Source organism: Dendropsophus ebraccatus, chromosome 15, assembly GCF_027789765.1.
Source record: "Dendropsophus ebraccatus isolate aDenEbr1 chromosome 15, aDenEbr1.pat, whole genome shotgun sequence".
NCBI classification, from domain to species: domain Eukaryota; kingdom Metazoa; phylum Chordata; class Amphibia; order Anura; family Hylidae; genus Dendropsophus; species Dendropsophus ebraccatus.
The window spans coordinates 42,420,249-42,447,108 of record NC_091468.1 but is presented as its reverse complement, the minus strand read 5'-3'; the positions used below and the strand labels follow the sequence as shown (position 1 = coordinate 42,447,108).

The window sequence follows — 26,860 nt, the reverse complement described above, 5'->3', positions numbered from 1 at the left end:
TTTAATACAAATTGTTAAGAAGCAATGTGCATTTCTAGTCATGTGCACAAAAACCACGCTGGTCAACCGCTACACAGGGAATGGATCAAAGCGCTTCTGGCTCCGTTCTCACTGTAGTGCAGATGCTGAATAGCCAAATGTTAATTCCACTGGCAACTTATTCCTCTTGACTCCCCCATACACCTGCACACTTTTCACAGTGGTTTGCTTGTGTTTTCAAATGAGAGGTGAAGGAACCGCTGCATGTCTTTACCTTCATTCCACCACATCTGCCATTGGGCAACAGTCAGGGCACCCAATAACCATAGCTAGTCAGATGGCCCTGCCATCTTTCATCTGATAAGTGTTTACACCTCAAAGCGTACCAACGGGTAAGAAACTTCTCATATGTCACAAAGACATGTCAAAAGTTTTGATTGGTCAAAGTCTGAGGGGGAGATTTATCAAAGGGTGTAAAATTTAGACTGGGGCAAACTGCCCACAGCAACCAATCACAGCTCAGCTTTCCTTTCAGCACTGCCTAAAGCTGAGCTGTGATTGGTTGCTGTGGGCAGTTTGCACCAGTCTAAATTTTACACCCTTTGATAAATCTCCCCCTGAGTGTTGAGATCCCCACTGATCTTTAGATACAGCCAGGCTTTTATTACCAGCTTGCCTCCTTTCTGTCTTGCTGCATCTGTCAAGCTTCATAGACTGAAAATTGTGCTCATCTCGCATAGAGAGTTGGGAGAGAAGTGTTCAGCTGTGTGCTTCTCCTGGCTATAGAGATCAGTGGGGCTCGGTGTGTTTTCACACTATTAATGCTTTAAAGTGACTCTGTACCCACAATCTGCCCCCCCCCCAACCTCTTGTACCGTCGGTCACCTGCTTTCAATCCAAGGTCTGTTGTGGGGTCCATTTAGCAGGTGATGTTGTTGTCCTAAAAAACAACTTTTAAACTTGCAGCCCTGTGTCAAATTGGTGTGACCTAGAGTATCCATTCCTTAGGATTGCGACACCCCTCCGTCCCTCCTCCCCGCTCTCTTCATCATTAGGAATGACCCTAGAACAATATCTCTTATTCATCAGCTCTGAACATGGCACAAGTGCTGGATCATTAAGGCACCTGTGCAGTATTCAGACAAATGAGGACTAGGAAAAATCCTGCCAGGGGCATTCCTAATGATGATGATGAGGGACGTAGGAGAGTCGCAATCCTAGGGCACACACACGCCAATTTGACACAGGGCTGTATTTTTAAAAGTTGTTTTTTAGGACAATAACTGCATCTTGGATTAAAAGCAGCTATGCGGATTTGGGGAGGGCAGTTTGTGGGTTCAGAGTTTTAATTTAAAGTGAATCTGTTATCTGCGTTTCAAAGTTGTATATTCCTGTCTTTTACTTTCGGTATGCTCCTTCTTTTGAAAGCAATAAGTCACTCATTCCATGAGCTTAGAAGGCTTGGCTCAATACAGCATTGTTATTCAATCCAAGCCTCCTTAGCTGAATGTGTAATACATTGGCCCTGAAGGGAGGGAAGGGGAGAGAGCAGAGACACACAAAGACTTAGGGGGGAAATTTATCAAACATGGTGTAAAGTGAAACTGACTCAGTTGCCCCTAGCAACCAATCAGATTCCACCTTTCATTCCTCACAGACTCTTTTAAAAATGAAAGGTGGAATCTGATTGGTTGCTAGGGGCAACTGAGCCAGTTTCACTTTACACCATGTTTGATAAATCACCATCTTTACAAGAATATTACACAATAAAACACTTTAAGAATAGGATTTGGAGAGCACCACTTTTAACAGGCCTACTGGGCTAGTGTTAGGACACAACTCTGGATTAGACACCCAATCATTCTGATTTTCTTCTGTTTATTGTAACATGTGGTATGTGCTGTTTATATTTGCTTAGGAGAATCCTTATAAAAAAAAATAAAAATTGTTGTTTTCTTAAAGGAGCGGTTAGAATCGGCCTAATCGATGGCGAGTTTATTGTCAACCCTACTAGAAAGGAAATGTCAACAAGTTTATTGAATTTGGTTGTCACTGGGTCGGCCCATAACCAAGTAGGTAAGTGAATGGTCTACGCCTTATGTTCTTGTTTGCCTCCTACATTGCCTTTATAGCCATCCTGCAGCCATCTTTAGTCTGGCTTTAGATGCTTCACACACTACAGCCACAGTATGTGCCTTTCTTCTCTTTAGGATGCAACGTCTCTGAAGTGGTACTGTATACCCAGTGTTAGAACGACTATACTTGTTCTTGCTCAATTAATTTTGTTTTTCATTGTTCAAAGACCTTTTCCTCGCTTTTTATTTTGGTAGTCATGCTCGAGGCTGCGGCAGAGAATGTGTTACAGCAGGATTTTTGTCATGCTGTTAAACTGGGAGTCAAGCAAACCAGTCTAATAATCAATGGTATACAGCAACTAGCGAAAGACCATGGGAAGCCGAAACGTACTGTACAGAAACTGTTCACACCTCCTGAAGAGATTGTAGAGGCTACGAAAACGTGAGTAAACCTACACTTATCACCCTCGCCTTCCAGTGATATCGCAGTTCAATTCATTCGATCAGCAAGAGGCCAGGTACATAAACCTTATCCAAACTTTATGGGCAAATCTATCTAGAATGTGTTCCTTTGCATCACTGGTCTGCTTTCATTAAAGATGTCACATAATAATATGACCACTGCTAGAGGATGTCACTAGTGTCTTGTTGTATAGAAAGGTTGAATGAGACCTATTTATCCTATTATTGATTAATTATTAAGGGTGCGTTCACACGTAACAGACCCGCAGCGGACTCTCTATGGGCAGACAAACTCACAGCGGGATGCACATCCCGCTGTGAGTATATCAGAAGCCCGCCCTGTTCCCCCCCCCCTGCCGCCGGAGCGTATACATCCCCTGCTCCGGCTTGCTTTGCAACGTCCCGCTCAGTTAATCAGTGCTCTGCGGCGGGGTAGCACACTGATTTGCCGAGCGGGACGTGAGCGGACCCGAAGCAAGCTGGAGCGTGGAGGTGGTGATGTATATGCTCCGGCGACGGGGGGGGGTTGCATCCCATAGAGTGTACAGGGCAAGGATCCGCAGTGGATCTCGCTGCAAATTCGCAGTGAGAGATCCTCTGCGGATCCGTTACATGTGAACGCACCCTAAAGGGGTTTTACAGTTAAATACTGTTGATAACCTATCCACGGTATCAGAAGTTGAACCTCTGGGTACCAACAACCGTTAAGTGTCTGCTTTCCACTGAGCCACAAGCAGTTGGCTCTGTACTACGTGTAGTGGTGACTAAAATATTGAGAAGCAAGGCTGTTTGGGGGCTCATTTTTTGTGCCATGTTTTTATTGACGTCATATTGATGTAAATAGGAGTTTTTTATTTTCTTTTTTTTTTTATAAAATTTTTAAAAATCTGCTATCCTGGTGTATTTTTTTCCCCCCCTATACGCTTACGCGTGTCACTGTGCGGGAACAATATTATATTTTAATAAATTGGACAATTAGGCACCCTACAGTATCAAATATGTTTATTTTTACATGTTTTATTTGTAAAGTGCTCTGGAATTAAGGGCGCTTTATAAAATAATAATAATAATGTAATCATTAGATTGATTATACTAATCAGTGCAATGCCATTACAAAGCGTTGATCAGTCAGATAGGCACTCTGCATGTAGAGTCTACCTAAGGGTGCGTTCACACCTACAGGATCTGCAGCAGATTTGATGCTGTGTTCAGTTATTTAAATGAAATCTGCTGCAGAAAATCAGCTGCAGATCCTGTAGGTGTGAACGCACCATAAAGCAGACTTTAGATTCACATTGCCGATCTGACAAGATGGAGATAAAAATCATTCCAGGACCCCTGCAGTTATACTGTTGGGGTTCTGCTTAGTCAGTAACAGGTACTCTCTCACATTGTTTAAGGGTTAAATGGCAGGGAGATTGCTGCTACATGTCATTATGCCAGCTGACTAATGTGTGCAGGTCTGATCACAGTGAAGCAGTGCTGCACACGTTAAAGACATCTTCATCTCAGGGACACATATATATATTATGCATATCTACTGCATGGGGCATATGGCTAATGTGAAGGAGTTAATTACTATTGTTTAAATCCTATGTTTGTCCTAAAAAAACAAAAACCAAGCAATGTTTGGCCATGAACTGTGAAAAACTGCTTGTTTTTGAAGTGACGTTACAGGACTGATAGGGTTATTTCCACCATATGTCATATATTGTATAGATCCCAGAAGGCAGCACAGGAGTCATATAACCCGTTCTGCAGATAGGCGCAGACCAAACCCTTTAAACACACCATAAATGTCTAGGATGGAAATACCCTTTCAATGATCAACCTATATAGAATGCTTGATGTGATCATCTATGGCTGACATATCTCAGAAATGCTGGCTTGCTACTGATTTCTTTTACCTCTGTTTTTCCCCAGGCTTGCATCCGAGAGGTTATATGCAATTTTTTCAGATTTCACCCATGATAAAGTAAGTGTTAAGATCATCACATTCGTTATTTTGTCAGGTTTCTCCATAAGTGAACTGTAGCAAAGGTGTAATCTTCAAAACCTTACTTGTGACTTCAACTTTTAGCATGCAATGCAGCAAATAATACATATTAAAGTTTTCCTAGCTTATTGATAGCTTATTCCATGACTGTAGCCCTATGTTCTACTGCTGATATGTGGTTCAGAACCCTTAGGCCGTATTCACACGTTCAATGTTTTGCACGGAACACGGACGTGAAATCCATATAACTGACTTCTCCCCCGCCCGGGCAGCATCTGTGATAAGATGCTGGGAGCGGGGGAACTGTATTCTTATGCACCGCGCTGTAATGAATCAGCTGCGCGGCTCTGTCATTACAGCGTGGCACATATGAATACAGTTCTCCTGCTCCCAGCATCTTATCACAGATGCTGCCCGGGCGGGGGAGAAGTCCGTTATATGGATTCCACGTCAGTGTTCCGTGCAGAACACGGAACATGTGAATGCGGCCTTAGCCATGTGTCACCCTTGTGGTGGGCTGGCTGCAAGTAGATCACACTAGTGGAGAAGCTGTGACACTGTCTATGTTAATAGAGTTTATTCATTAATTCAGTTTATATTAAACAGGTACCCTGAACACTAGAGGTCCTTTTTATTAAGTTATATAATGTTTTTTGTTTTTGAATAGATCTCTAGAGATGAATCTGTGAACAAAGTCAGGCTTGAAGCAGAGGAAGTGCTGAAAGGTATTACATATGACAAATGTTATAGGACATACAGTTACTGGCAGTTGTACATTGTTTTTACCTCTTTTTTAATAGCCTTCCTACAACCATCTGTTAACGCTTTATGTATATATTTTATAAGCTATATCGGATGGCTTTATCTGGTCTGATTAATAATAATGAGCATGATGGGATCATGGATGGGGGGGGGGATCTAATGTCTCCAACAGGATTCTGCTGTAAGCCTCAATTCTAGATCACATTAACATAATCCCCCCCCCAAGAAAAAAAGTATACTATATGTGGCAGAGTAAAAAAAAAAAATCTATTTAAATGAATGGTTGATTTGTGATGTGCATAACATATCTTTGGTATTCTGACACACACTGTGAACACAGACCTTAAATGCGGTATGGACTAGGGCCCTAGAGATATCCCTGACACAGACTGTACCTCCGAAAGAAAATATGGTGTCCAAAGCAAAAGAATAATAAGTCCTTTCATCTATTTTAAACATATAATCTATTAAATCAGAAAAGTTCACAAGTAATATATTACTGTGTAGATATGAATGATGAAGCCTACTGATCACCTTCTGCTGATCACTGACTTTATTGAGAGAAAGTTGACCTGACTGTGTTACATGGATGTCTATAAAACTGGGTGGCTAAGGTTGATTAGCACCACCACCACGATCATACACTCGTACTATGTGCCGTGTATAGGGGATAAGAATAGCCTTTTGACCTGACTGTGTTACATGGATGTCTATAAAACTGGGTGGCTAAGGTTGATTAGCACCACCACGATCATACACTCGTACTATGTGCCGTGTATAGGGGATAAGAATAGCCTTTTAAGCATTATTTATGTAAAAATTATTTATGTATTAAGTGTTAATGACTAAAATACAGTGGTACCCCGGTTCTCGAACTTAATTAATTCAAGAAGGCAGTTTGAGAACTGAGCAGTGTTTTCCCATAGGAAATGTAAATGTGTTTAATTGGTTCCAGCAGCCACCAATAGTTACCTACAATACTCATTTATTACAGTGAAAAGTGCCCAGTTTAATCCCTATAGTACAGTACAGAACATCACTATACTGTACAGGACATTATACACAAGAAACATTCAACAAAACCAGCAACTATAGTACAGCAGTCACAAACTCCTCACTCATCCTTTACTGTATAGAGTCCCCACCCAACCCCAGCACTGTAACGGATGAGAGATGGTGGTGCACTGACTGTACTACTACTGTACTGTATATGCACTCCAGCAGTCTTATACAGTACTGTACAGGATGGGAGATGGTGAGGCACTGACTGTACTACTACTACTGTACTGTATATGCACTCCAGCAGTCTTATATAGTACAGGATGGGAGATGGTGGTGCACTGACTGTACTACTACTGTACTGTATATGCACTCCAGCAGTCTTATACAGTACTGTACAGGATGGGAGATGGTGAGGCACTGACTGTACTACTACTACTGTACTGTATATGCACTCCAGCAGTCTTATATAGTACAGGATGGGAGATGGTGGTGCACTGACTGTACTACTACTGTACTGTATATGCACTACAGCAGTCTTATACAGTACTGTACAGCATGGGAGATGGTGCACTGACTGTACTACTACTGTACTGTATATGCACTCCAGCAGTCTTATATAGTACAGGATGGGAGATGGTGGTGCACTGACTGTACTACTACTGTACTTTATATGCACTCCAGCAGTCTTATACAGCACTGTACAGGATGGGAGATGGTGGTTCACTGCCTGTACTACTACTACTGTACTGTATATGCACTCCAGCAGTCTTATACAGTACAGGATGGGAGATGGTGGTTCACTGCCTGTACTACTACTACTGTACTGTATATGCACTCCGGCAGTCTTATACAGTACAGGATGGGAGATGGTGGTGCACTGCCTGTACTACTACTACTGTACTGTATATGCACTCCAGCAGTCTTATACAGCACTGTACAGGATGGGAGATGGTGGTGCACTGCCTGTACTACTACTACTGTACTGTATATGCACTCCAGCAGTCTTATACAGCACTGTACAGAATGGGAGATGGTGGTGCAGTGACTGTACTACTACTGTACTGTATATGCACTCCAGCAGTCTTATACAGTACTGTACAGGATGGGAGATGGTGGTGCACTGACTGTACTACTACTGTACTATATATGCAATCCAGCAGTCTTATACAGTACTGTATGTGAAGCCTCACCAGTGCTAAACTCACCAGGTACAACCCACCATCCATGCTCGCAAAAACGTTCAGATACCGAGTACTTCAAAACTGGGGGCCCGAGAAGAGTTTGAGAACCAAAGCAAACTTTCCTTGAAAATACAGTTTGAGTTCCGAGCTGTTTGAGCACCGAGGTACCACTGTATATTGATATTTAAGTTTATATGTATATATTTGGCTGTCTCGCTTTACAATGTGCAACCCTGTCAAACTTGTTCTCTTCTAGAAAAATTCCCAGATGTGGATTCATTTGATATCATTGAGTCCTTCAATATGACAGTAAAAGAAGTTTTTAGGAACATCATACTACATGAATATAGAAGGTATTGTTCTCTTCTATCCAGTGTATGTCTATAGACAGCAGCGATCACTATACATAACAAGCTTTTATCACTTCCTGCAGGTGTGATGGCAGAGACCTGACATCTCTCAGGAATATCAGCTGTGACGTCGATCTTTTCAAACCTCTCCATGGTTCTGCTTTATTTCAGCGAGGACAAACACAGGTCAGTAAAGAATCTTAACACATGAGGATATTAGTTTCAAATACTGATAGATTTATTGTGTCTGATTACTCTTAGTGTATTTGTCTGGTTTAGGGCATGTGCACAATATGGAAATATTGCGGATAACTTGCTGTGGATTCCGCTGCTCGTCCCTGCGCTTCCGCTTCACTCTCCGACTCTTCAGACTCCATTCTATGGTCAGACTGATTCTGCCATCCGCCCGAAGAATAAACCTGTCTATTCTTTGGGTGGACAGCGGACCCCGCCTGACCATAGAATGGAACCTATGGGACCAGCAGAAATTCAGGTGGGAGCGCGCGGTGGGGGCGAGCAAAAGAACTGTGGCAAGTTATCTGTGTGATTTCCATAGTACATTATATGTAAATAAGCTTCCTTGGTGCACTGGAGGTGGTCAAAGCACCCTCAGTGCACTACTTATCCAAACCCGCCAGTGACACTGCTTCATGAAAATACATGATGATTAAAGGGGTTATCCGGTGCAAGCACATTTTTTCATCTTGCTTTCACATAAAAAAAAAATAACAGACATTATATGCCCATCTTTGCGTTCCCTGATGCAGTGTCACCGGTGTTTGTAGCCACCGTTACTGCTGCAAAGAGCACGTCTCGGGAGTGGCAGCCTGCTCAGCCAATCACCGACTGATATAGGACAGTTCTGCAGTCATTGATTGGCTGAGTTGGGCTGTCACTCCAAAGACGAGCTTGTCTCATAAGTAACTGTGGCTACAGATAGCGGGCGACACTGCATCTGGACCCCGGGGGAGCACAGAGAGGTAAGCATATAATGTTCATGTTTTCTGATATGGCGGCAAGATGTAAAAAAAAAAAATGTGCAAGCACCGGATTACCCCTTTAAGATGTGACATTACTCTCAGCCTGAATCACCATAAATATTGATGAATTTGAGATCTTTGGGATAAGTGGTGCACTGGGGTAGCTGAGACAGTGCACCAAGGAAGCTCATTCACTTATAAAGTATAACCGCAAATATCTCGGGAACCAGGCCACACCAATCTACAAATGGATTCGTACCGCATTCATCTTGGCACCAATCTACATCCACAAAAAGCATAGCAATTTTTCTGCAAGATTCCCTTTAAGATGTGTGCAAGTGAATTTAATTTTAAAATATCCCATACAGATTTTACAGCTTACATTCATTACCCCTGAATTGGGATGTTTGCTTCTGAATCTGCAGGCAGAACCATAAGGAGAATTTACATTGCTGATGTCATGCTAGTGTCTGCCAGGCTTGTGAGCTACACCAACGTGAGTCTCTGTTGGCAGCTGAGCATACTACGTACTCACGCTGCTGTGTTTATCATCTCTGAACATGTCTCTTATTGGCAAATACAGGAGCCATTGCTGATCCTCGAGATCTGCTCAAAGGGACCAAAGACAATACCTGGAATGTGCACTACAATAAAAATGGTTTCTTAGTTGTTGAAAGTCCCTTCAAATATAAATGTAATTTGTTTTTCCCCCCTCAGGTGTTATCCACTGTTACTTTTGACTCCATCGAGTCCAGTATGAAAGCTGATCACATTGCAACAGCATTAAGGTATGTTCTACAGTGAATCTGTAGCCGCTGTAGAGATATCTGCAAGGATAGTGCAGACAAAGACAATCAAGGGGTGTAGCTAAGAAGAAGGGGCAGAGAGGAAGAACTAAGAGGCATTGCAGCCCTAGGGCATGGATGCTCTAGGCCTGCCTCTTTGACTTCTCCTCATTAAGAGGGGATTTTTATGGAAAGGATGGCAACAGGACAGATTTGGACCCCGGGACACAACATGAATTGAAAACAGCTACCTAACAGTATTAATGGTTTGGGGGTGGGTGCAGATTCACTTTAGTGTCACTGTCGTTTTTTGCAGAAATCAATAATACAGGCGATTTTAAGAAACTTTGTAATTGGGTTTATTAGGCAAATATGCCATTATCTGCATTCAAAAAGACTTTTTCTCCAGGTCCCCTCCCTCCTTTCTCTCATTCACTGCTCATTATCAGGAAATCTGGACTCTTTTACATCAGTCGAGCCCTGTGTAACCTATGGAGAAGGAAGGGGGGAGGAGGGAGATTAGTCGGCAGCAGAGAACAAAGGATTACACAGTGGGATCTGTGTGAAAGCCAGTATTCAGAGGTCAGTGCTGACTTCAGAGGAGATAAGCCTGGTGATGTAGCTGTAAATTAACTTTGTTGTCCTGTTTTAGTGCCTCATCTCCCTCCACCCCTCCCCTCTCCATAGAAAACTATGAAGACAGGGGGGGAGAGCTTCAAACTGCTTTCTCATCATACAAATGCATTTTTAGGCTAATAAACCCTATTACAAAGTTTCTTAAAATCGCCTGCACTATGATTTCAGCAAAAAAAATTTAAATGACAGTGACACTTTAACCCTTTCCCGCACGAGGACGTAACTGTACGCGGGTGCGGGCGTTCACAGCGGGGCCGCACGGCGACCCTGCTCTGAACCGCGGCGGTCCCGGGTGCCGCTTGTAGCCTGGGACCGCGGGTATTAGCGGGCACAGTCCGATCGCTGTGCCCGCTAATACAGTAATCAGATGCAGCTGTCAAACATGACAGCTGCATCCGATTACCGGATACAGCATTTCCCTGGTGTCTAGTGGCGGAGATCGTTACTGAAGCCGGCCGGGGACCGCTCCAAGATGGCGCCGTCCCCGGCTTGGCACTTGTTTGTTTTCGGCTGCAGCAGCCGAAAGCAAACGAGTGCCGATCTAATTGATCTTTGCTGTATATCTATACAGCAAAGATCTCAATGAGAGATCAAAGTGTATATACTAGAAGTCCCCCAGGGGGGCTTCTCGTATATGTGTAAAAAAAAAAAAAAAAAAAGTGTTGTCATTAGTAAAAAGCCCCCTCCCCTAATAAAAGTTTGAATCACCCCCCTTTTCCCAGGTTTTAAATAAAAGTAAATAAATAAATAAACATGTTTGGTATCGCCGCGTGCGTAATCGCCCGAACTATTAATTAATCACATTCCTGATCTCGCACGGTAAACGGCGTCAGCGCAAAAAAATCCCAAAGTGCAAAATTGCGCATTTTTGGTCGCATCAAATCCAGAAAAAATGTAATAAAAAGCAATCAAAAAGTCGTATATGCGCAATCAAGGTAGCAATAGAAAGTAAACATCATGGCGCAAAAAATGACACCTCATACAGCCCCATAGGCCAAAGGATAAAAGCGCTATAAGCCTGGGAATGGAGCGATTTTAAGGAACGTATATTTGTTAACAATGGTTTGAATTTTTTACAGGCCATCAGATACAATATAAGTTATACATGTTATATATCGTTTTAATCGTAACGACTTGAGGAACATATATAACAAGTTTTACCCCAGGGCGAATGGCGTAAAAACACAGTCCCCCCAAATAAAAGAAATGCGTTTTTTTTTTTCAATTTCACCACACTTTTTTTCTGGTTTCGTAGTATACTTTATGCACAAAATTCAGCCTGTCATTGCAAAGTACAATTAGTGACGCAAAAAATAAGGGCTCATGTGGGTCTGTAGGTGTAAAAATGCAAGTGCTATGGCCTTTTAAGCACAAGGAGGAAAAAACGAAAACGCAAAAACGAAAATTAGCCTGGTCCCGAAGGGGTTAAGGAAGACGTTCAGGATTAAAAAAAAAATACAACTGCTTCCTTCTCAAACCAGCACAATATCTGAGAACCAAGCTGTAGTACCACATACAACTGGTTTAATTTACTTAAAGGGTTTTCTGGCCTGAAACTAGACAACGGTCTCCTACCTAAGCCAGTGCTTCAATAAGCTGACACTTGTGTTAAAATAGAAGCCAGGAATGACAGGGGGACTTGGCACAGATAGAACAGTGAGGGATCAGGCCAGCTAAGTACTGCTCAGTCTGATCACATTTACACATTATTTACACCCCTTCAAGGTGTGACCAGTAAAGAATCTGTTGTCTTTGTTTTACTTTTTCTTATCTCAACTGCAAATGATATTCATTGTGACCATTTTTTTTATTTTTTACACTGGAAGTGGTTAAAACAAATAGTGCTAGATAGCGGTACATAGTGACAAATCATGTAGTCACATATTTGACATTTAAATTGCGCTGCTACTAATGTTGAGGGTTTAGTAATTGCTGGAAACGGAGCGAGTGGGCGACTGCTTACAGGCTACATCACATTCATATTTCCTTTTAAAGTAAAAACACATAGCTGGCTGATATTTCTTATTGGATCGTGCACAAAATCTATTGTAGCAACGAGAAATTCAATTACTTCTTTACTTTATTTCTTTATTCACTGTTTTGACCCTAACCGGGTTTCATTTTATTTTTATAGTGGTGTGAAAGATAAGAATTTTATGCTGCATTATGAGGTGAGATGACTTACTCTGCATGCTGAACAATGTAACTAATGTACTATAGAAAGGACAGCTACCCCTGATACAGGTTTAGGCACAGGGTCCTGGATATGGGAGCATGGTGCTAAAACTGATCTAGACATAAGAGATTGATTGGCAGGTTCATTCACCGCGAACATTTGGGTGTATTCACAATACTAGAGATGAGCGCAACATGAGCATGGTCGAGTTTGATGGTTCGGCATTTAAAGGAGAAGTCCAGCAATTTAAAAAATCCAGCAGGGGGTAAATCCATTACAAGTACTAACTTGTAGTACAAGTACTGCCGGAAGGCAGTTTTGGTGAGGTTGAGACTTGGCGGTGGGGGGGTCTTTCTCTTCTGATGGACTGGCCGCTCAGCCAATCAGTGACAGTGACTGAGCAGCCAGCCCATCGGCCAGGTTGTGATGTGTCAGTGCCGGAGGTCCCAAAGTCCCGAGGCCGCTTCACGGGCACGGAGAGAAGTAAGTTAGTACGAATTTTATAAGTTGCCGAACCTGTCCTTTAAAGGGGTTATCCAGTGCTACAAAAACATGGCCACTTTCTTTCAGAGACAATTAAGCTCCATTTACTTCAATGGAACTGAGCAGTGAAACCCTGCCCAAGCTGGAGATAAGAGTGGGTCTGTCTCTGCAAGGAAGTGGCCATGTTTTTCTAGCACTGGATAACCTCTTTAAGAACAGATGTCTGAAGAAGTCGGATGCAGCCGTAGGCTGTGTCCATATTTTACCTAACTCCCTAGAGCAGCATCCAACTACTTCAGTCACCGGTATTCAAATTCTGAACGATGAGACTCGAACATGCTCCACTTTGCTCATCTCTACGCACCACATCTTGTCCCATGTAAGAGCTAAGGGTAAAATAGAATAGATGTTGTATGTAACTGTAGATTGCCCTTTCCATAGTCTTACTGCTTGTGCTTTCCAGTTTCCCCCATATGCTACAAATGAGATTGGAAAGGTCATGGGAATGAACAGGAGAGAACTTGGTCATGGTAAGTAGACCTGCATATAACTCCATTGTAAACAAAGGGTACTTATTATTTGTACAAACTTCTGACATGTCATAGATTTCATTGACCATTCTGAATAAGGTTTGATTGGTGTAGTCATATCCGTAGAGATAATGAAAGTCACACTCACAGATAACGGGTACACAAAATGCTTTATTTCAGGGAATAACAAATAACAAGCTTCTTCCAGCTCTGGGGTAGCTATGTGCATTACTCGATGCATGTCAGATTTCTGTGTTCTCTACATAGGTGCACTAGCCGAGAAAGCCTTAAAGCCAGTAATACCTAAAGACTTTCCCTTCACAATAAGAATAACTGCAGAAGTATTGGAGTCCAATGGTAAGCAAAATGGGAATCATGCAAAATGGTATTCTACATAGTCTTTGTCAGTATTTATGATGATCTGCTCCAGTGTATTAAAGCACCTATACCTGCATGATTATGTTCTGGGGGAAGGGAGGCATTATTGTGCACTGGTCTTACTAAGAAGTGCACGCCTCTTAGTAAATCTTACAGAACCTTGCTGTAGACTTTAGATCACTCCAGGAGCCAGTTCAATTTATTGTTTTTTGTGCTTGTCCAGCCATTTGCCAAAGCTGCGATGCAGCTGTGCACAGTGTAAGAGCAGGAAGCAAACAGCTCTGTACACTGTGTAGTGGCCAAGCTGGGTTACTGCAGCTCTGCTGCCATTCACATCAGTTGGAGCTGAGCCGAGTAACCTAGCTTAGCCACTACACAATATACACAGCCGTCTGCTTCCTGCTCTGTTTCACTGCATATGCCTGCGCCACAGGTGTTTGCAGACATCTGGTTAGTGGGTCATTTATAGGATAGTGGAAATAGGTTTTGATTTTTTTTTAAGGCAATTATGTCTGTATTTTTCAGGCTCTTCATCCATGGCTTCTGCTTGCGGTGGATCCTTGGCTTTAATGGATGCAGGTAATAAAGTATTTTATGATCTAATAGCCATTTTTATTTTAACTTTATACCCTTACGGAATAATTTGCCATTTAGGGACCCTCTTGTGCAGAGAAGGTGTTATAATGTTATCTTATATATTGTTTGGTTTTCTTAATAGGGGTTTTAATTTATAGGCCCACCTCCCCTTATCAGACAATGGTGAGCTTAGTAATACTGGATAACATTAAAGGGGTAGTGCGGCGCTAAAAAATTATTCACAGAATAACACACATTACAAAGTTATACAACTTTGTAATGTATGTTATGTCTGTGAATGGCCCCCTTCCCCGTGTACCCGGAAGTGTGTGGTGCATTATACATTACCTGATCCGTGTCGAGGCCGTCCGCCATCTTGTGCCAAACGTCATCTTCGGACGGACGGCCGAATCACTGCCGCCGCCCCCCCTATGCCGCGTCAAAACTGTGCTCAGCCGCGATTGGCTGAGCACAGTTATGCGTTTGGCACAAGATGGCGGACAGCCTCGACACGGATCAGGTAATGTATAATGCACCACACACTTCCAGGTACACGGGTGGTGGTGGTGGGACACGGGAAGGGGGCGATTCACAGACAAAACATAGATTACAAAGTTGTATAACTTTTGTAATGTGTGTTATTCTGTGAATAATTTTTTTGTGCCGCACTACCCCTTTAAAGGGACACTCCGGAGAAACTTGCTTATTTTCTTTTTACAAAAAAAAGTTTCTGAGTGTGGCTGAAATACATTGACCTCAGTAAGGTCTAGCATTTTTGTAGTTTTGTAATCATTGGTGATATACAAGGTTTTTTTGTGTTTTTTTTTTTTTTCTCTTTTAGTGACAATTAGATTTCACCTTTACTCCAGTTAAAGGGGTTGTCCAGCGAAAATCTTTTTCTTTCAAATCAACTGATATCAGAAAATAATATATATTTGTAATTTACTTCTATTAAAAAATCTCAAGTTTTCCTATACTTATTAGCTCCTAAATGTCATGCAGGAAGTGTTTTATTTTCAGTCTGACACAGTGCTCTCTGCTGACATCTCTGGCCGAGACAGGAACTCTGTTTTCTATGAATCCCTATAAAAAAACCTCTCCTGCTCTGGAGAGTTCCTGTCTCGGCCAGAGGTGTCAGCAGAGAGCACTGTGTCAGACTGAAAATAAAACAACACTTCCTGCAGGACATACAGTAGCTAATAAGTATGGGAAGACCTGAGATTTTTAAATAGAAGTAAATTACAAATCTATGTAAATTTCTGACACCAGTTGATTTAAACGAAAAAGATTTTCGCTGGACAACCCCTTTAATGAACTAGGCTAAAAATGATAAATGTGGACCCAATGTGTTTGTGGTTTTATTGTGGTTCTGTATATGTGTTGCCTTTCCTAGGAGTACCTATTTCTGCTCCTGTTGCCGGAGTTGCAGTTGGTTTAGTTACAAAATACAGCCAGGAAAAACCTGGAGAAATGGAAGATTACCGGATACTGACTGATATACTTGTGAGTACAACTATTACTGCTACTGTAGCTAAACGCAAACTGGAGAATATTCAGATAATTTCACATTAATAAACATGTGAATAAACATTTGTAATTTTGCAACAACTAGAGTGCCATAAGTTTGACACCATTGTCCTAGTGCCATACAGGCCACAAAGTAAAAACTGTAAAGGTGACAAGACTACATTCCCAGTGATGACCTAGTACATTTATACAAGCAGCTGTACCTGGTCCAATTCAAGTTAAAAAGGATAAGATCATATAGTAGCCAGTATAGTTAGTGCCCTATGAGGGTCCATTTACACAGAAAGAATATGTGACAGATTATCTGCCAAAGATTTGAAGCCAAAACCAGGAATTGATTTGAAAAGAGGAGAAATCTCAGTCTTTCCTTTATGACCTGATCTCTGTTTATAGTCTGTTTCTGGCTTTGGCTTCAAATCTTTGTCAGATAATCTTTCTGTGGAAATGGACCCTGACACAGAGCGATAATCGTCTGAATCGGCCCGATTTGGCTGATTATCACTCCTCCATGTAATAGAGACAACAATCAGCCGATGCAACCATCATCGTCTGGTTGTTTCTTTAGGCCCAAACCTAAAATCATTGGGCGCCGACCACACATCACTACATGTAATAGCGATGCGTGGCCACGGCTGACGATTCTACAAACAGTATACATTACCCATCCACGCTTTAGGGCTCCTCCTACGCTCAGCTTCTTCCCCGGTCCCGCACGCTGCAGCTCCAGAGCGGTCCGTCTGAGCCGTCAGGTCGTCAGCTCAGACAGGCCGCTCTGAAGCTGCAGCGTGCGGGACCGGGGAAGAAGCTGAGCTTAGGAGCAGCCCTGGAACTTGGATGGGTAATGTATACTGTTTGTAAATGAGGGCTGATCTGCTAGATTACAGATTCATCGAGCCCCTATTAGCCCTTGTAGTAGGACCCTAACTCTCTTCACCACCAAATCAAATGTTGTGTGTCCCTTAGAAAACGTTAACATTTTAAAATTTAACATTTACTTGGCTGGAAGAAATTGGCTTGTTTTTATGTAAATTTAAAATTAAAAGTATGCCAAAATTTAGTATGAGACGGCAAAAGGTTGCTATGTTGACTTTCCACTTATCCTTGGTACATAGCCAAAGTTTTGATCGGTTGGGGTCTGGGTGTTCAGACACCCACCGACTGTTAGAACAACTGGGGAGAAGTCCAAAGTCTAGGGGCTTTCCTATATAACACACAGAGTGGGGAGCAGCAGCATTTTGCCATTGCTTTTCGCCGCTCATTCTAGTAATCCGTGGGGACTGAATACCCAGACCCCGAATGATTAAGGATTCTGATAGATATTAGGGCTGGGTGATTGATTGTGCAAAAGACAAAGCCGTATATGGCCTTGTCTAACCGACCTGGTCTCCTGCAAGTTTTTTTTCGACCATAAGGTCGCTTACGGTGCGTTTACACAGTCAGATTTATCTGGCAGATTTTTGAAACCAAAGAAAGGAATGGATTAGAAAAGAGGATAGATCATAGTCTTTCCTTTATGACCTGTTCCCTGTTTATAGTCTGTTCCTGGCTTTGGCTTCAAAGATCTGTCAGAAAAAATCTCTGTATAAACGCACCATAAGTTTAACTAATTAGCTGCAGGTAAAAATAATTAACAGCCCATGCTTCCCTGTCATGCTCCATCATTGCGCTCCATCATTGCACTCCTCCTTAAGTCTCCGGGTCCCAGCTCACTGACAGCCTGCTCAGCCAATCAGTGTGCTGTCCTGCCGCAGCAAGGGATAGATTAAGCAGGTTATCAGTGAGCACAGGCAGGTAGGCATGGCCTGTGTATGGTCTCCTCTTTCTGTCCTGTCAGCGTGGCCAGGCTCCGAGCTCCTCATCGCCTCCAGGAAGCATATTGCTGTATACAGTAGATCAGTTTGTGCAGAGTGTGGGGTATATGGCTGTATACCGGAGAACTGTGTGCGGATATATGGCTCGTATACTGTGTATGAGAGGCAAGAAGGTCCGCCACATCAGTATTGCGCACCCTCTATGCAATGAATCATAGCCGGTAACATACAGTATCTGACCTTCATATCTACATTAGTATATTCCCCCATATATAATCCATAGTGACAGTGCATCCCCCATATAGACAGCCCATAGTTAGAGTGCATCCCCTCATATATATATATATATATATATAGAGCCTGTAGTTACAGTGCATCCCATATGTATACAGCCCATAGTTACAGTGCATCTCCTCATGTATACAGCCCGTAGTTACAGTGCATCCCCTATGTATACAACCCATAGTAACAGTACATGCCCTCATATATACAGCCCGTAGTTACAGTGCATCCCCTATATACACAACCCATAGTGACAGTACATCCCCACATATACTGTATACAGCCCGTAGTTACAGTGCATCCCATATATATATATATATATATATATATATATATATATATATATATATATACAGCCCATAGTGACAGTACATCTCCTCATAAATACAGCCTGTAGTGACAGTGCATCCCCTATGTATACAACCCATAGTTACAGTGCATCCCCTATATATGCAACCCATAGTTGACAGTACATCCCCTCATATATACAGCCCGTAGTGACAGTGCATCCCCTATGTATACAACTCATAGTGACAGTACATCCCCTTATAAATACAGTCTGTAGTGACAGTGCATCCCCCATATAGACAGCCCATACTTACAGTGCACCCCTATATATACAGCCCATAGTGAAAGTACATCCCCTCATATATACAACCCATAGTGACAGTGCATCCCCCATATAGACAGCCCATAGTTACAGTGCATCCCCTATATACAATGCATTAGAAAAAGCATCTCAGCTTTAGTGCATCTCTCCAAGGGGGAAAAAGTCTGCCGTTTGGCCTGCCCAAAGGGGTGTGGCTTATAAAAGGGGTGTGTTATGATCGTACAATAGTTATCGAGGTTCAATCAATCGTTATGTTGATTTAGGCCGTAATCGCCCAGCCCTAATATATATATATATATATATATATATATATATATATATATATATATATATATATATATATAATATATACATACACATACCTATATATACACAGATATACTTTAAAGTCACAGGGATACGTCAAAAGTTTTGATCAGTTGGGGCCTCAATGCAGAGAAGACTCACGGCCCAACAGAATGAGCGTAAAGAAGCAGGTGCTATTGGCCCTGCAGTGTGTTTGTTTTTTTCATAATCCATTGGTGTGTTTTAATACTGCCTAAGGTGTTTTTATTTTGTTTTGTTTTTTACATTTAATAAGGTGTAAAAAATATATATATTTTTATTTATAATTGTTTCCTTTTTCAAAGAAAATAAATTGCTCAGTTTTTTTCAATCATTTTCATAAATAATCTCTCTGGTCTTGTGTATGGGGTAGCCATGGCAATGGTGTGGGCACGTCTATATTCCATGTATTACAGCGGACCCTCATTCTCTCTAATGCTTTGCAGACTGGCTCTGTGTCCCTGGTTTGTTTAATCCTCCTTTAGTTCTGCGTACTTGACACTTCTCCTTTTTTCCACCCACGACTTCTTACTCACTGCTGACGTTTTCACTACAGAATGTGTTTACCACTAGATGCTTTATTATAAATGCGCCTTCATGTGAATTGTACATTCTGTTCAGTAGCTCACGCTGAATACATGGGTTTTCCATATTCTATCTCATACAGACAATGTTACACTCACATCTTGTACTTAAATTCTTATGCCAGATAGCGAGCAGACGTATGAACTGTATAAGAAATCATCTTATGCATTATGCTTAAAGAGGTAGTGCACCAATTTTTTTTCTTTCAAATCAACTGGTCCCAGGAAGTGCCAGAAATATGTAATTTACTTTTTTATTTAAAAAAATCTTTAGTCTCCCATTACTTATCAGCTGCTGTATGTCCTACAGGAAGTGGTATATTCTTTCCAGTCTGACACAGTGCTCTCTGCTGCCATCTCTGTCCATGTCAGGAACTGTCCAGAACAGTAGCCAATCACCATAGAAAACCTCTCCTGCTCTCCAGACTGGAAAGAATATACTACTTCCTGCAGGACATACAGCGGCTAATAAGTACTGGAAGATTTGAGATTAAATTACAGATCTCTGGCACTTGCTGGGACCAGTTGATTTGAAGAAAAAAAAAAAAAAAATATAGATATATATATAATGTGTGTGTGTGTGTACGAAAACAAGCGTCCACAAAATAACCCTCTGGTGTATATTATATACTGACATATTACCTATACTTAGTATTTCTATAGCTACTAAATAGCTACAAAGCAATTGTATGGTTGGTGTTGGAGCAGATAAAAAGGACACATAGTGGCCACAGCCACCACTGATCAATAGCATGAAAGTAGTAACTCTGTAACTTATAAAGTTAGTGTGTGAACATATACCTTAGAGGTCTTTTTGTCCAAAGTCTTCATGTTTGTATACTTTCAGGGCATTGAAGATTACATGGGGGACATGGATTTTAAGATATCCGGCACTGGCAAAGGTATAACGGCATTGCAAGTAAGTTACCTTTTCCTGGCTTTTATGCAAAGTTTAATTTAATTTGTAATGCCTTTTAATATAAAGTTGTATATTTAAAATGCTTTTATTTTGTTTGATAGGCAGACATTAAGATCCCAGGATTACCTCTGAAAGTTGTGATGGAAGCAATCCAACAGGCTAGTGGTAAGAGTTTTTGCATTATTTTTCCTATGCTGTACACAGATAGTAAGACTCTGCATTGCAGCAGACATTAGAAATGCAGAAACCTAATAAAGAATGTATTCTTACCCTTCCCCATGCCCCTGCAGCGCTGTCTTACCAATCCTTGACAGACGGTTAAAGGGGTTTTCCAGGCAAAATGCATTCAAGAACTATTCTCAGTATAAAGCTATCTATATGAGTAGGATGCTGGATGCTGATACCTGGCACCCCTACTGATCAGTGAAAGAGAGTGCATGGGAGCTGAACTGCTGTAACTGGCCATTATACAATGTATGCAGCCATGTGCTTCCTGCTCTGTTTTCTCTGAATGCCAGCACTACAGCTGTGGTTAAAGTGAATGTACCATCAGGTACATTTGCTTTAACATGACCCACTGATAGAGCTGCATCATAGAGGGGCGGGGGATCCCTCCCACTGGGGGCGGGCCAGCCCGCCCGCCTCCATTGCTTCAGCCCAGGAACCCGTGGATAGAACGGCGCCGTACACGGGAATCGGGCCACGGTTCAAAAAAATGGACCAAGACACTAGTGCCGATCTATCCGTGGGTCTTGTTAAAGCGAATGTACCTGATGGTACATTCGCTTTAAGGTTACAAACCCACTGGGCGGATCTCGCTGCGGATCCCTGCCCTGTTTACTCAATGGCAAACAAACTCGTTTGTCCGCAGCCCGCCCCGTTAACCACCCCGCCTGCTGGAGCGAATACATCACATGGTCAGGGCCGTATTTACCACTAGGCACCCGTGGTCCGGTGCCTAAGGCAGCACCTTGCAGGGGGGGGGGCAGCACCAGGGAGCAGGGGGACAGAAAAAACTTTTCTTTTTTATTTTTTTATTTTTTTTAGTTTCCCTCCTCCCGATCAGACTTGCCACTAAATCTGGTGTTTTTTCCAGGGAGGTGGGGGGTATGGTGGTATTGGTCAGGTCTGGTATCGCCAATAGGTGCGTGAAGATGGGGCGTCTTCGGGTTTAGTGCCTAGGGCAGCAGCAGCTGATAATACAGCCCTGCACATGGTCCCGCTCTGGCTTGCTTCGGGGATTCCCAGCAGGTCCCGCTCAGCTGATTGGCTGAGCGGGACATGAAGACACCGGGAGCCCCGAAGCAAGCTGGAGCCGGGGACCAGGTGATGTATTTGCTCCAGCCGGCGTGGGGTTAACGGGGCGGGCTGTGGACAAACTCGCAGCGGGATGTACATCCCTGCTACAAGTTTGTCTGCCATTGAGTAAACAGGGCAGGGATCCGCAGCGAGTCTCGCTGGAATTTGCAACGAGAAACTCGCTGCGGGTCCGCCCAGTGGGTTTGTACCCTAAGAGCTAATAAGCAGGATGCTGGTATTCCACTGATCTGATATTGAATTATCTAGCGAGAGGATAGGTCATCAATGCATTTTGCTCAGGTGATCACTTTAAAGCCCCACTTCCCCATTAACTTGAACGGGAGCTGAGCTGCAGTAACCCAGCACAGCCACAACACAATGTACAAAGCTCTGGCAAACAGCTGATCAGCAGACTGTCAGCTCTCCAACCATCTGATATTGATGGCCTGTCTTGAGAATCAGTCATCAATAGGTTTAACCAGGAAAAGTACTTAAACCTTCGCTCTCTCTAAAACTATTGTTTCCTTTCCAGTTGCAAAAAAAGAAATCCTACAGATCATGAATAAAAAAATCTCAAAGCCAAGAGAAAACCGGAAAGAAAACAGCCCCCTGATAGGTAATGTGGACTGCCAAATGGAAGGAAATTAAAGTCCAGTAAAGTGAGATGCTTTAAACGGAGGGTTTTTGGAACAGAGTATCAGAAACTGGAAAGGCCCTCATACACGGAACGATTGTCGTTTAAAAATTTGCTATAACAATTGAAAATGAGCGATTATCTGTCGATTATAACGACGAATGAAAAATCGTCCATCTATGTTTTTCAACATGTTGACAGTTATCGTTGGTACTTCTCCGATCTTTCGCATATCTGTTTGTGTAATAAGTTGTTTGCCGATAAAACATGTTGTGTGGCTTGTCCTGACGAACGATTAGGCTAGGTTCACACTGCGTTTTCAGCATCCGTTTAACGCATCCTTTTTTTGCAAAAAACGCATGAAAAACGCATTGCAAAAAACGGATTCATTTGTGTGCATCCGTTTTTCCATTGACTTCCATTATAAAAAAAAAACGGATCCGTTTTTTTTGGCGGACCAAAACGGACCAAAAAAACGTTGCTGACCCTATTTTTCTGGACGTTAAAAAAAACGGATCCGTTAAACGGATGCTGAAAACGCAGTGTGAACCTAGCCTTAGCGACCATATAATGACATAAAAATCATCGTTCATAACAGTAATCGGTGAATGTAATAAACTCAGAATAGTTTGCTACAAAATCGCTGGTTTTCACTAGCAATCGATCCTTATAGGGAATCTTTAAACGATAATCGCTACGTGTAATACTGTCTAAGGCTGGGTTCACACTACATATATTTCAGTCAGTATTGTGGTCCTCATATTGCAAACAAAACCAGGAGTGGATTAAAAACACAAAGGATCTGTTCACACAATGGTGAAACTGAGTGGATGGCCGCCATATAACTGTAAATAACGGCCATTATTTCAATATAACAGCCGTTGTTTTAAAATAACAGCAAATATTTGCCATTATATGGCGGCCATCCACTCAATTTCAACATTATGTGAACAGATCCTTTCTGTGTTTTTAATCCACTCCTGGTTTTGGTTGGATTATGAGGACCACAATACTGACTGAAATATACGTAGTGTGAACCCAGCCTAAAGGTATCTTTGTGCACTTAATGGGAGATTTATCAAACATGGTGTAAAGTAAAACTGGCTCAGTTGCCCCTAGCAACCAATCAGATTACACCTTTCATTCCTCACGGACTCTTTGGAAAATGAAAGGTGGAATCTGATTGGTTACTAGGGGCAACTGAGCCAGTTTCACTTTACACCATGTTTGGTAAATCTCCCCCTTTGTGCCTAAGATGGTAGTAGTTTACTGTCTGAAAAAGGTACAGTGACGTCAGCATGCCAACCTATGTGCTTGGCTTTATTCACCCATATCTCTTACACCCTCCAAGGTTTCTGCTTCTACTCAATCCTTTCTCTAGCAACAGGCTGTTGCTTTCAAGCATATATATTGTGGTGACAATGAGTACTGCTTTTTTCCACATGGTAATTTACGGTCTGCTGCATCCACATCATGTGGCCACTTTGCACTTCTCAATTGTCCTAAATTAAGGGGGATTTAAAGGGGTTGTCCAGCGAAAATCTTTTTCTTTCAAATCAATTGCTGTCAGAAAGTTATATAGATTTGTAATTTACTACTTCTAAAAAATCTCAAGTCTTCCCATATTTATTAGCTGCTGTATTTCCTACAGGAAATGTTATTATTTCAGTCTGACACAGTGCTCTCTGCTGACATCTCTGGCCGAGACAGGAACTGCCCAGAGCAGGAGAGGTTTTCTATGGGGATTCATAGAAAACCGAGACAAAGTTCCTGTCTCAGCCAGAGAGGTCAGCAGAGAGCGCTGTGTCTGACTGAAAATAAAAGAACATTTCCTGTAGGACATACAGCAGCTAATAAGTATGGGAAGACTTGAGATTTTTTAATAGAAGTAAATTACAAATCTATATAACTTTCTGGCACCAGTTGATTTGAACGACAAAGATTTTCACTGGATAACCACTTTAAACAAAAATCCATACTGAGCCAAAATAACTCAGCCACCCATAGAAACCAAGCTAGTGGCTACTTTACATTGACATTATGTTTATTGTCCCAGTGCCTATAAATGATAGCGCAAAGCTACTGTGTATGGGAAAGGGATAGATTTCTATATTTCCCTTTTTTACCACCACTTTTGGCATCAAAACAGAATTTGTGAAATCACTCCACAAGGTTTCTTATGGTTTTAGTGTCTACAGCTTCTATTCCAACCTATAAATCTCTATTGTAGCTGGTGAAAATTTTTAAAAAAAACACATCGGCAGTAATGCTATGGACCTGTTTTCACAAAGACCTTGCACAGTTGCATGGGAAGATAGAATATGTGTGATTTACAAAGAGATGAACGCAAGTTGAGCATGCCATAGGCTGTAGCCATGTTTTCCAGGCAGCTCTAAGGCTGCATCCAGCTTCTTCAGCCGCCGGTGTTCATATGCCAAATGGTCAGACTTGAGCATGCTTGAGTTGCGCTAATCTCTAGTGACAAGGTGATGGTTTAATAAGTTTGTAGTAATTTGCTACAATATGATGTAGATCATATAGATGTAGTGGAATTGTTACCATTTCTGCTTTATCCCCTAGAAACTGTCCAGGTACCATTATCCAAGAGAAGCAGATTTGTTGGACCCGGGGGATATAATTTAAAAAAACTTCAAGCTGAAACAGGTTAGTGTCACAGTGTTTTATCCTTGCCTTATTGTGATTTTTCATCCCAGTTTTTACACTATTTGGGCTTTGAGGTTATTAGGAAAGCAGAGTAACCAATATTTAGTTTTACATAATTTGATTTATTTATCTCGCATATTGAGCCTATGAGACCTCCTGACACATACAGTGATTGACAGCTTTTCTTACATGAGTTTGTATAGAAGAGCCGCCAGTCAGATTGTGAAACGAGTCACAGGTCTGTAATAGCCACAGTTACAGCTCATGCCGCCCCTGGTACAGTCTGAATACCCCCCTATGTATCTGTATTAGTGTTGAGAAATACAGAGCACCCTATGCTGCAACCGGATCGACAGTCTGTATGCATAGATGTCTGCCCTGTATTAGCCTCACCCACATGATGTGCCCTGTCTTGTTCTATGTATAATATTATATCACTAAATAACACATAGAAATCGGATAATACCACTTACAAGAACCTAACACCTCCACACCATGGCCTTGTAGTAAAATGTAGCGAACATAGGCGAATACGCCGACTATATAGTGACTAATTCATACCACAACCAGAAACCATAAATACCAGTTCTACACATGCTTTCTGCAGGGTACCATCATACTGTACACCCCTCTATGATGCTTTACACATAGTACTGCCTCTGAAATGCCACATACTGTAGGTATAGTGCTATACACATAGGGGGAGATGTATCAAACATGGTGTCAAGTAGAATTGGCTCAGTTGCCCCTAGCAACCAATCAGATTCCACCTTTCATTTTCCAAGGAATCCGTGAGGAATAAAAAGTGGAATCTGATGTCTGAGCCAATTCTACTTTACACCAGTTTAATAAATCCTCCCCATAGTTCCCCTTTAAAAGTACATCACAGCAAATAGCTTCATAGCCTCATCCCAGGTGATCCTTAGTAATACAGGGGGAGAGTTATCAAACATGGTGTAAAGTGAAACTGGCTCAGTTGCCCCTAGCAACCAATCAGATTCCACCTTTAATTCCTCACAGACTCTTTGGAAAATGAAAGGTGGAATCTGTTTGTTAAATCTCCCCCCACAGTGTCTACCAAAGTGCGAGTAATAAAATGTCTGATATAGTTCCCCATATACATGTGTACTGTGTACATAGTATCCCGTAAGAACCTCTCAAGGTCCCCTAAAGGTGCTCCATAGGAAATAATGAGATTTATCTTGGTATTTTCTATGAACCTTTATGTGTTTTCCTCTGCAGGTGTAACTGTAAGTCAGTTAGATGAAGAGGTGTTTTCTGTTTTTGCTCCGACGCCGAGTGCCATGCAGGAAGCCCGGGAGTTCATCATTGACATCTGTAAAGATGATGTAAGCTCTTCCCATTTCTGCTCGAACCTGTAGTCTTTCTTTAGACTCTTTCCACACTAAAGAATGTTCTATTTTGCAGCAAGATTTCCAGTTGGAGTTTGGCGCCATATATACAGCCACCATATCAGAAATTAGGTAAGGCAAAGGTATAATAATAATTTATATTTAGAATGTGAAGACTGCTCACAAGCCTATGAACATTATATAATGCATACAGCGTTCAGCATGTTGACATTTACACAAATTTGGCTGTACCTTGTACTGCAGTTCAGGCCTTTCCTGTGAATGAACTGAACTACAAGGACCTCTTTAAGGTCTTCTCTCCCCGCTCTCTGTGCCAGTAACCAAGAAGGTCCCATTGACTTACATTAGGAGTTCGTCCCATTTACATGGCACAGAGATGAGAGAGAACACGCTTAAAGAGGACCTGTCACCCCCCGTGTTGGGGTGACAGGCTCCCGACCCCCTGTTAGAGCCCCCCTATACTCACCTAATCCCGCCGGGTC

At 42.0% G+C, this 26,860-nt stretch overlaps 1 protein-coding gene across 3 annotated transcripts in view; it reads left to right on the top strand.

Moving 5' to 3' along the window:
* Positions 1 to 26,860, top strand: part of PNPT1 (polyribonucleotide nucleotidyltransferase 1) — a 52,964-nt gene that overhangs the window by 20,874 nt on the left and 5,230 nt on the right. For all 3 annotated transcript variants that reach the window (XM_069954233.1, XM_069954234.1, XM_069954235.1), the window contains exons 8-25: positions 1,942 to 2,055; positions 2,310 to 2,496; positions 4,440 to 4,491; positions 5,180 to 5,237; positions 7,714 to 7,810; positions 7,891 to 7,993; positions 9,505 to 9,575; positions 12,343 to 12,379; positions 13,331 to 13,397; positions 13,665 to 13,754; positions 14,301 to 14,354; positions 15,745 to 15,854; positions 20,337 to 20,408; positions 20,510 to 20,573; positions 22,240 to 22,323; positions 24,922 to 25,005; positions 26,248 to 26,354; positions 26,434 to 26,489. In XM_069954233.1, coding sequence (XP_069810334.1) covers positions 1,942 to 2,055; positions 2,310 to 2,496; positions 4,440 to 4,491; positions 5,180 to 5,237; positions 7,714 to 7,810; positions 7,891 to 7,993; positions 9,505 to 9,575; positions 12,343 to 12,379; positions 13,331 to 13,397; positions 13,665 to 13,754; positions 14,301 to 14,354; positions 15,745 to 15,854; positions 20,337 to 20,408; positions 20,510 to 20,573; positions 22,240 to 22,323; positions 24,922 to 25,005; positions 26,248 to 26,354; positions 26,434 to 26,489 — 1,507 coding nt within the window. The remainder of the gene's footprint in view (positions 1 to 1,941; positions 2,056 to 2,309; positions 2,497 to 4,439; positions 4,492 to 5,179; positions 5,238 to 7,713; positions 7,811 to 7,890; positions 7,994 to 9,504; positions 9,576 to 12,342; positions 12,380 to 13,330; positions 13,398 to 13,664; positions 13,755 to 14,300; positions 14,355 to 15,744; positions 15,855 to 20,336; positions 20,409 to 20,509; positions 20,574 to 22,239; positions 22,324 to 24,921; positions 25,006 to 26,247; positions 26,355 to 26,433; positions 26,490 to 26,860) is intronic.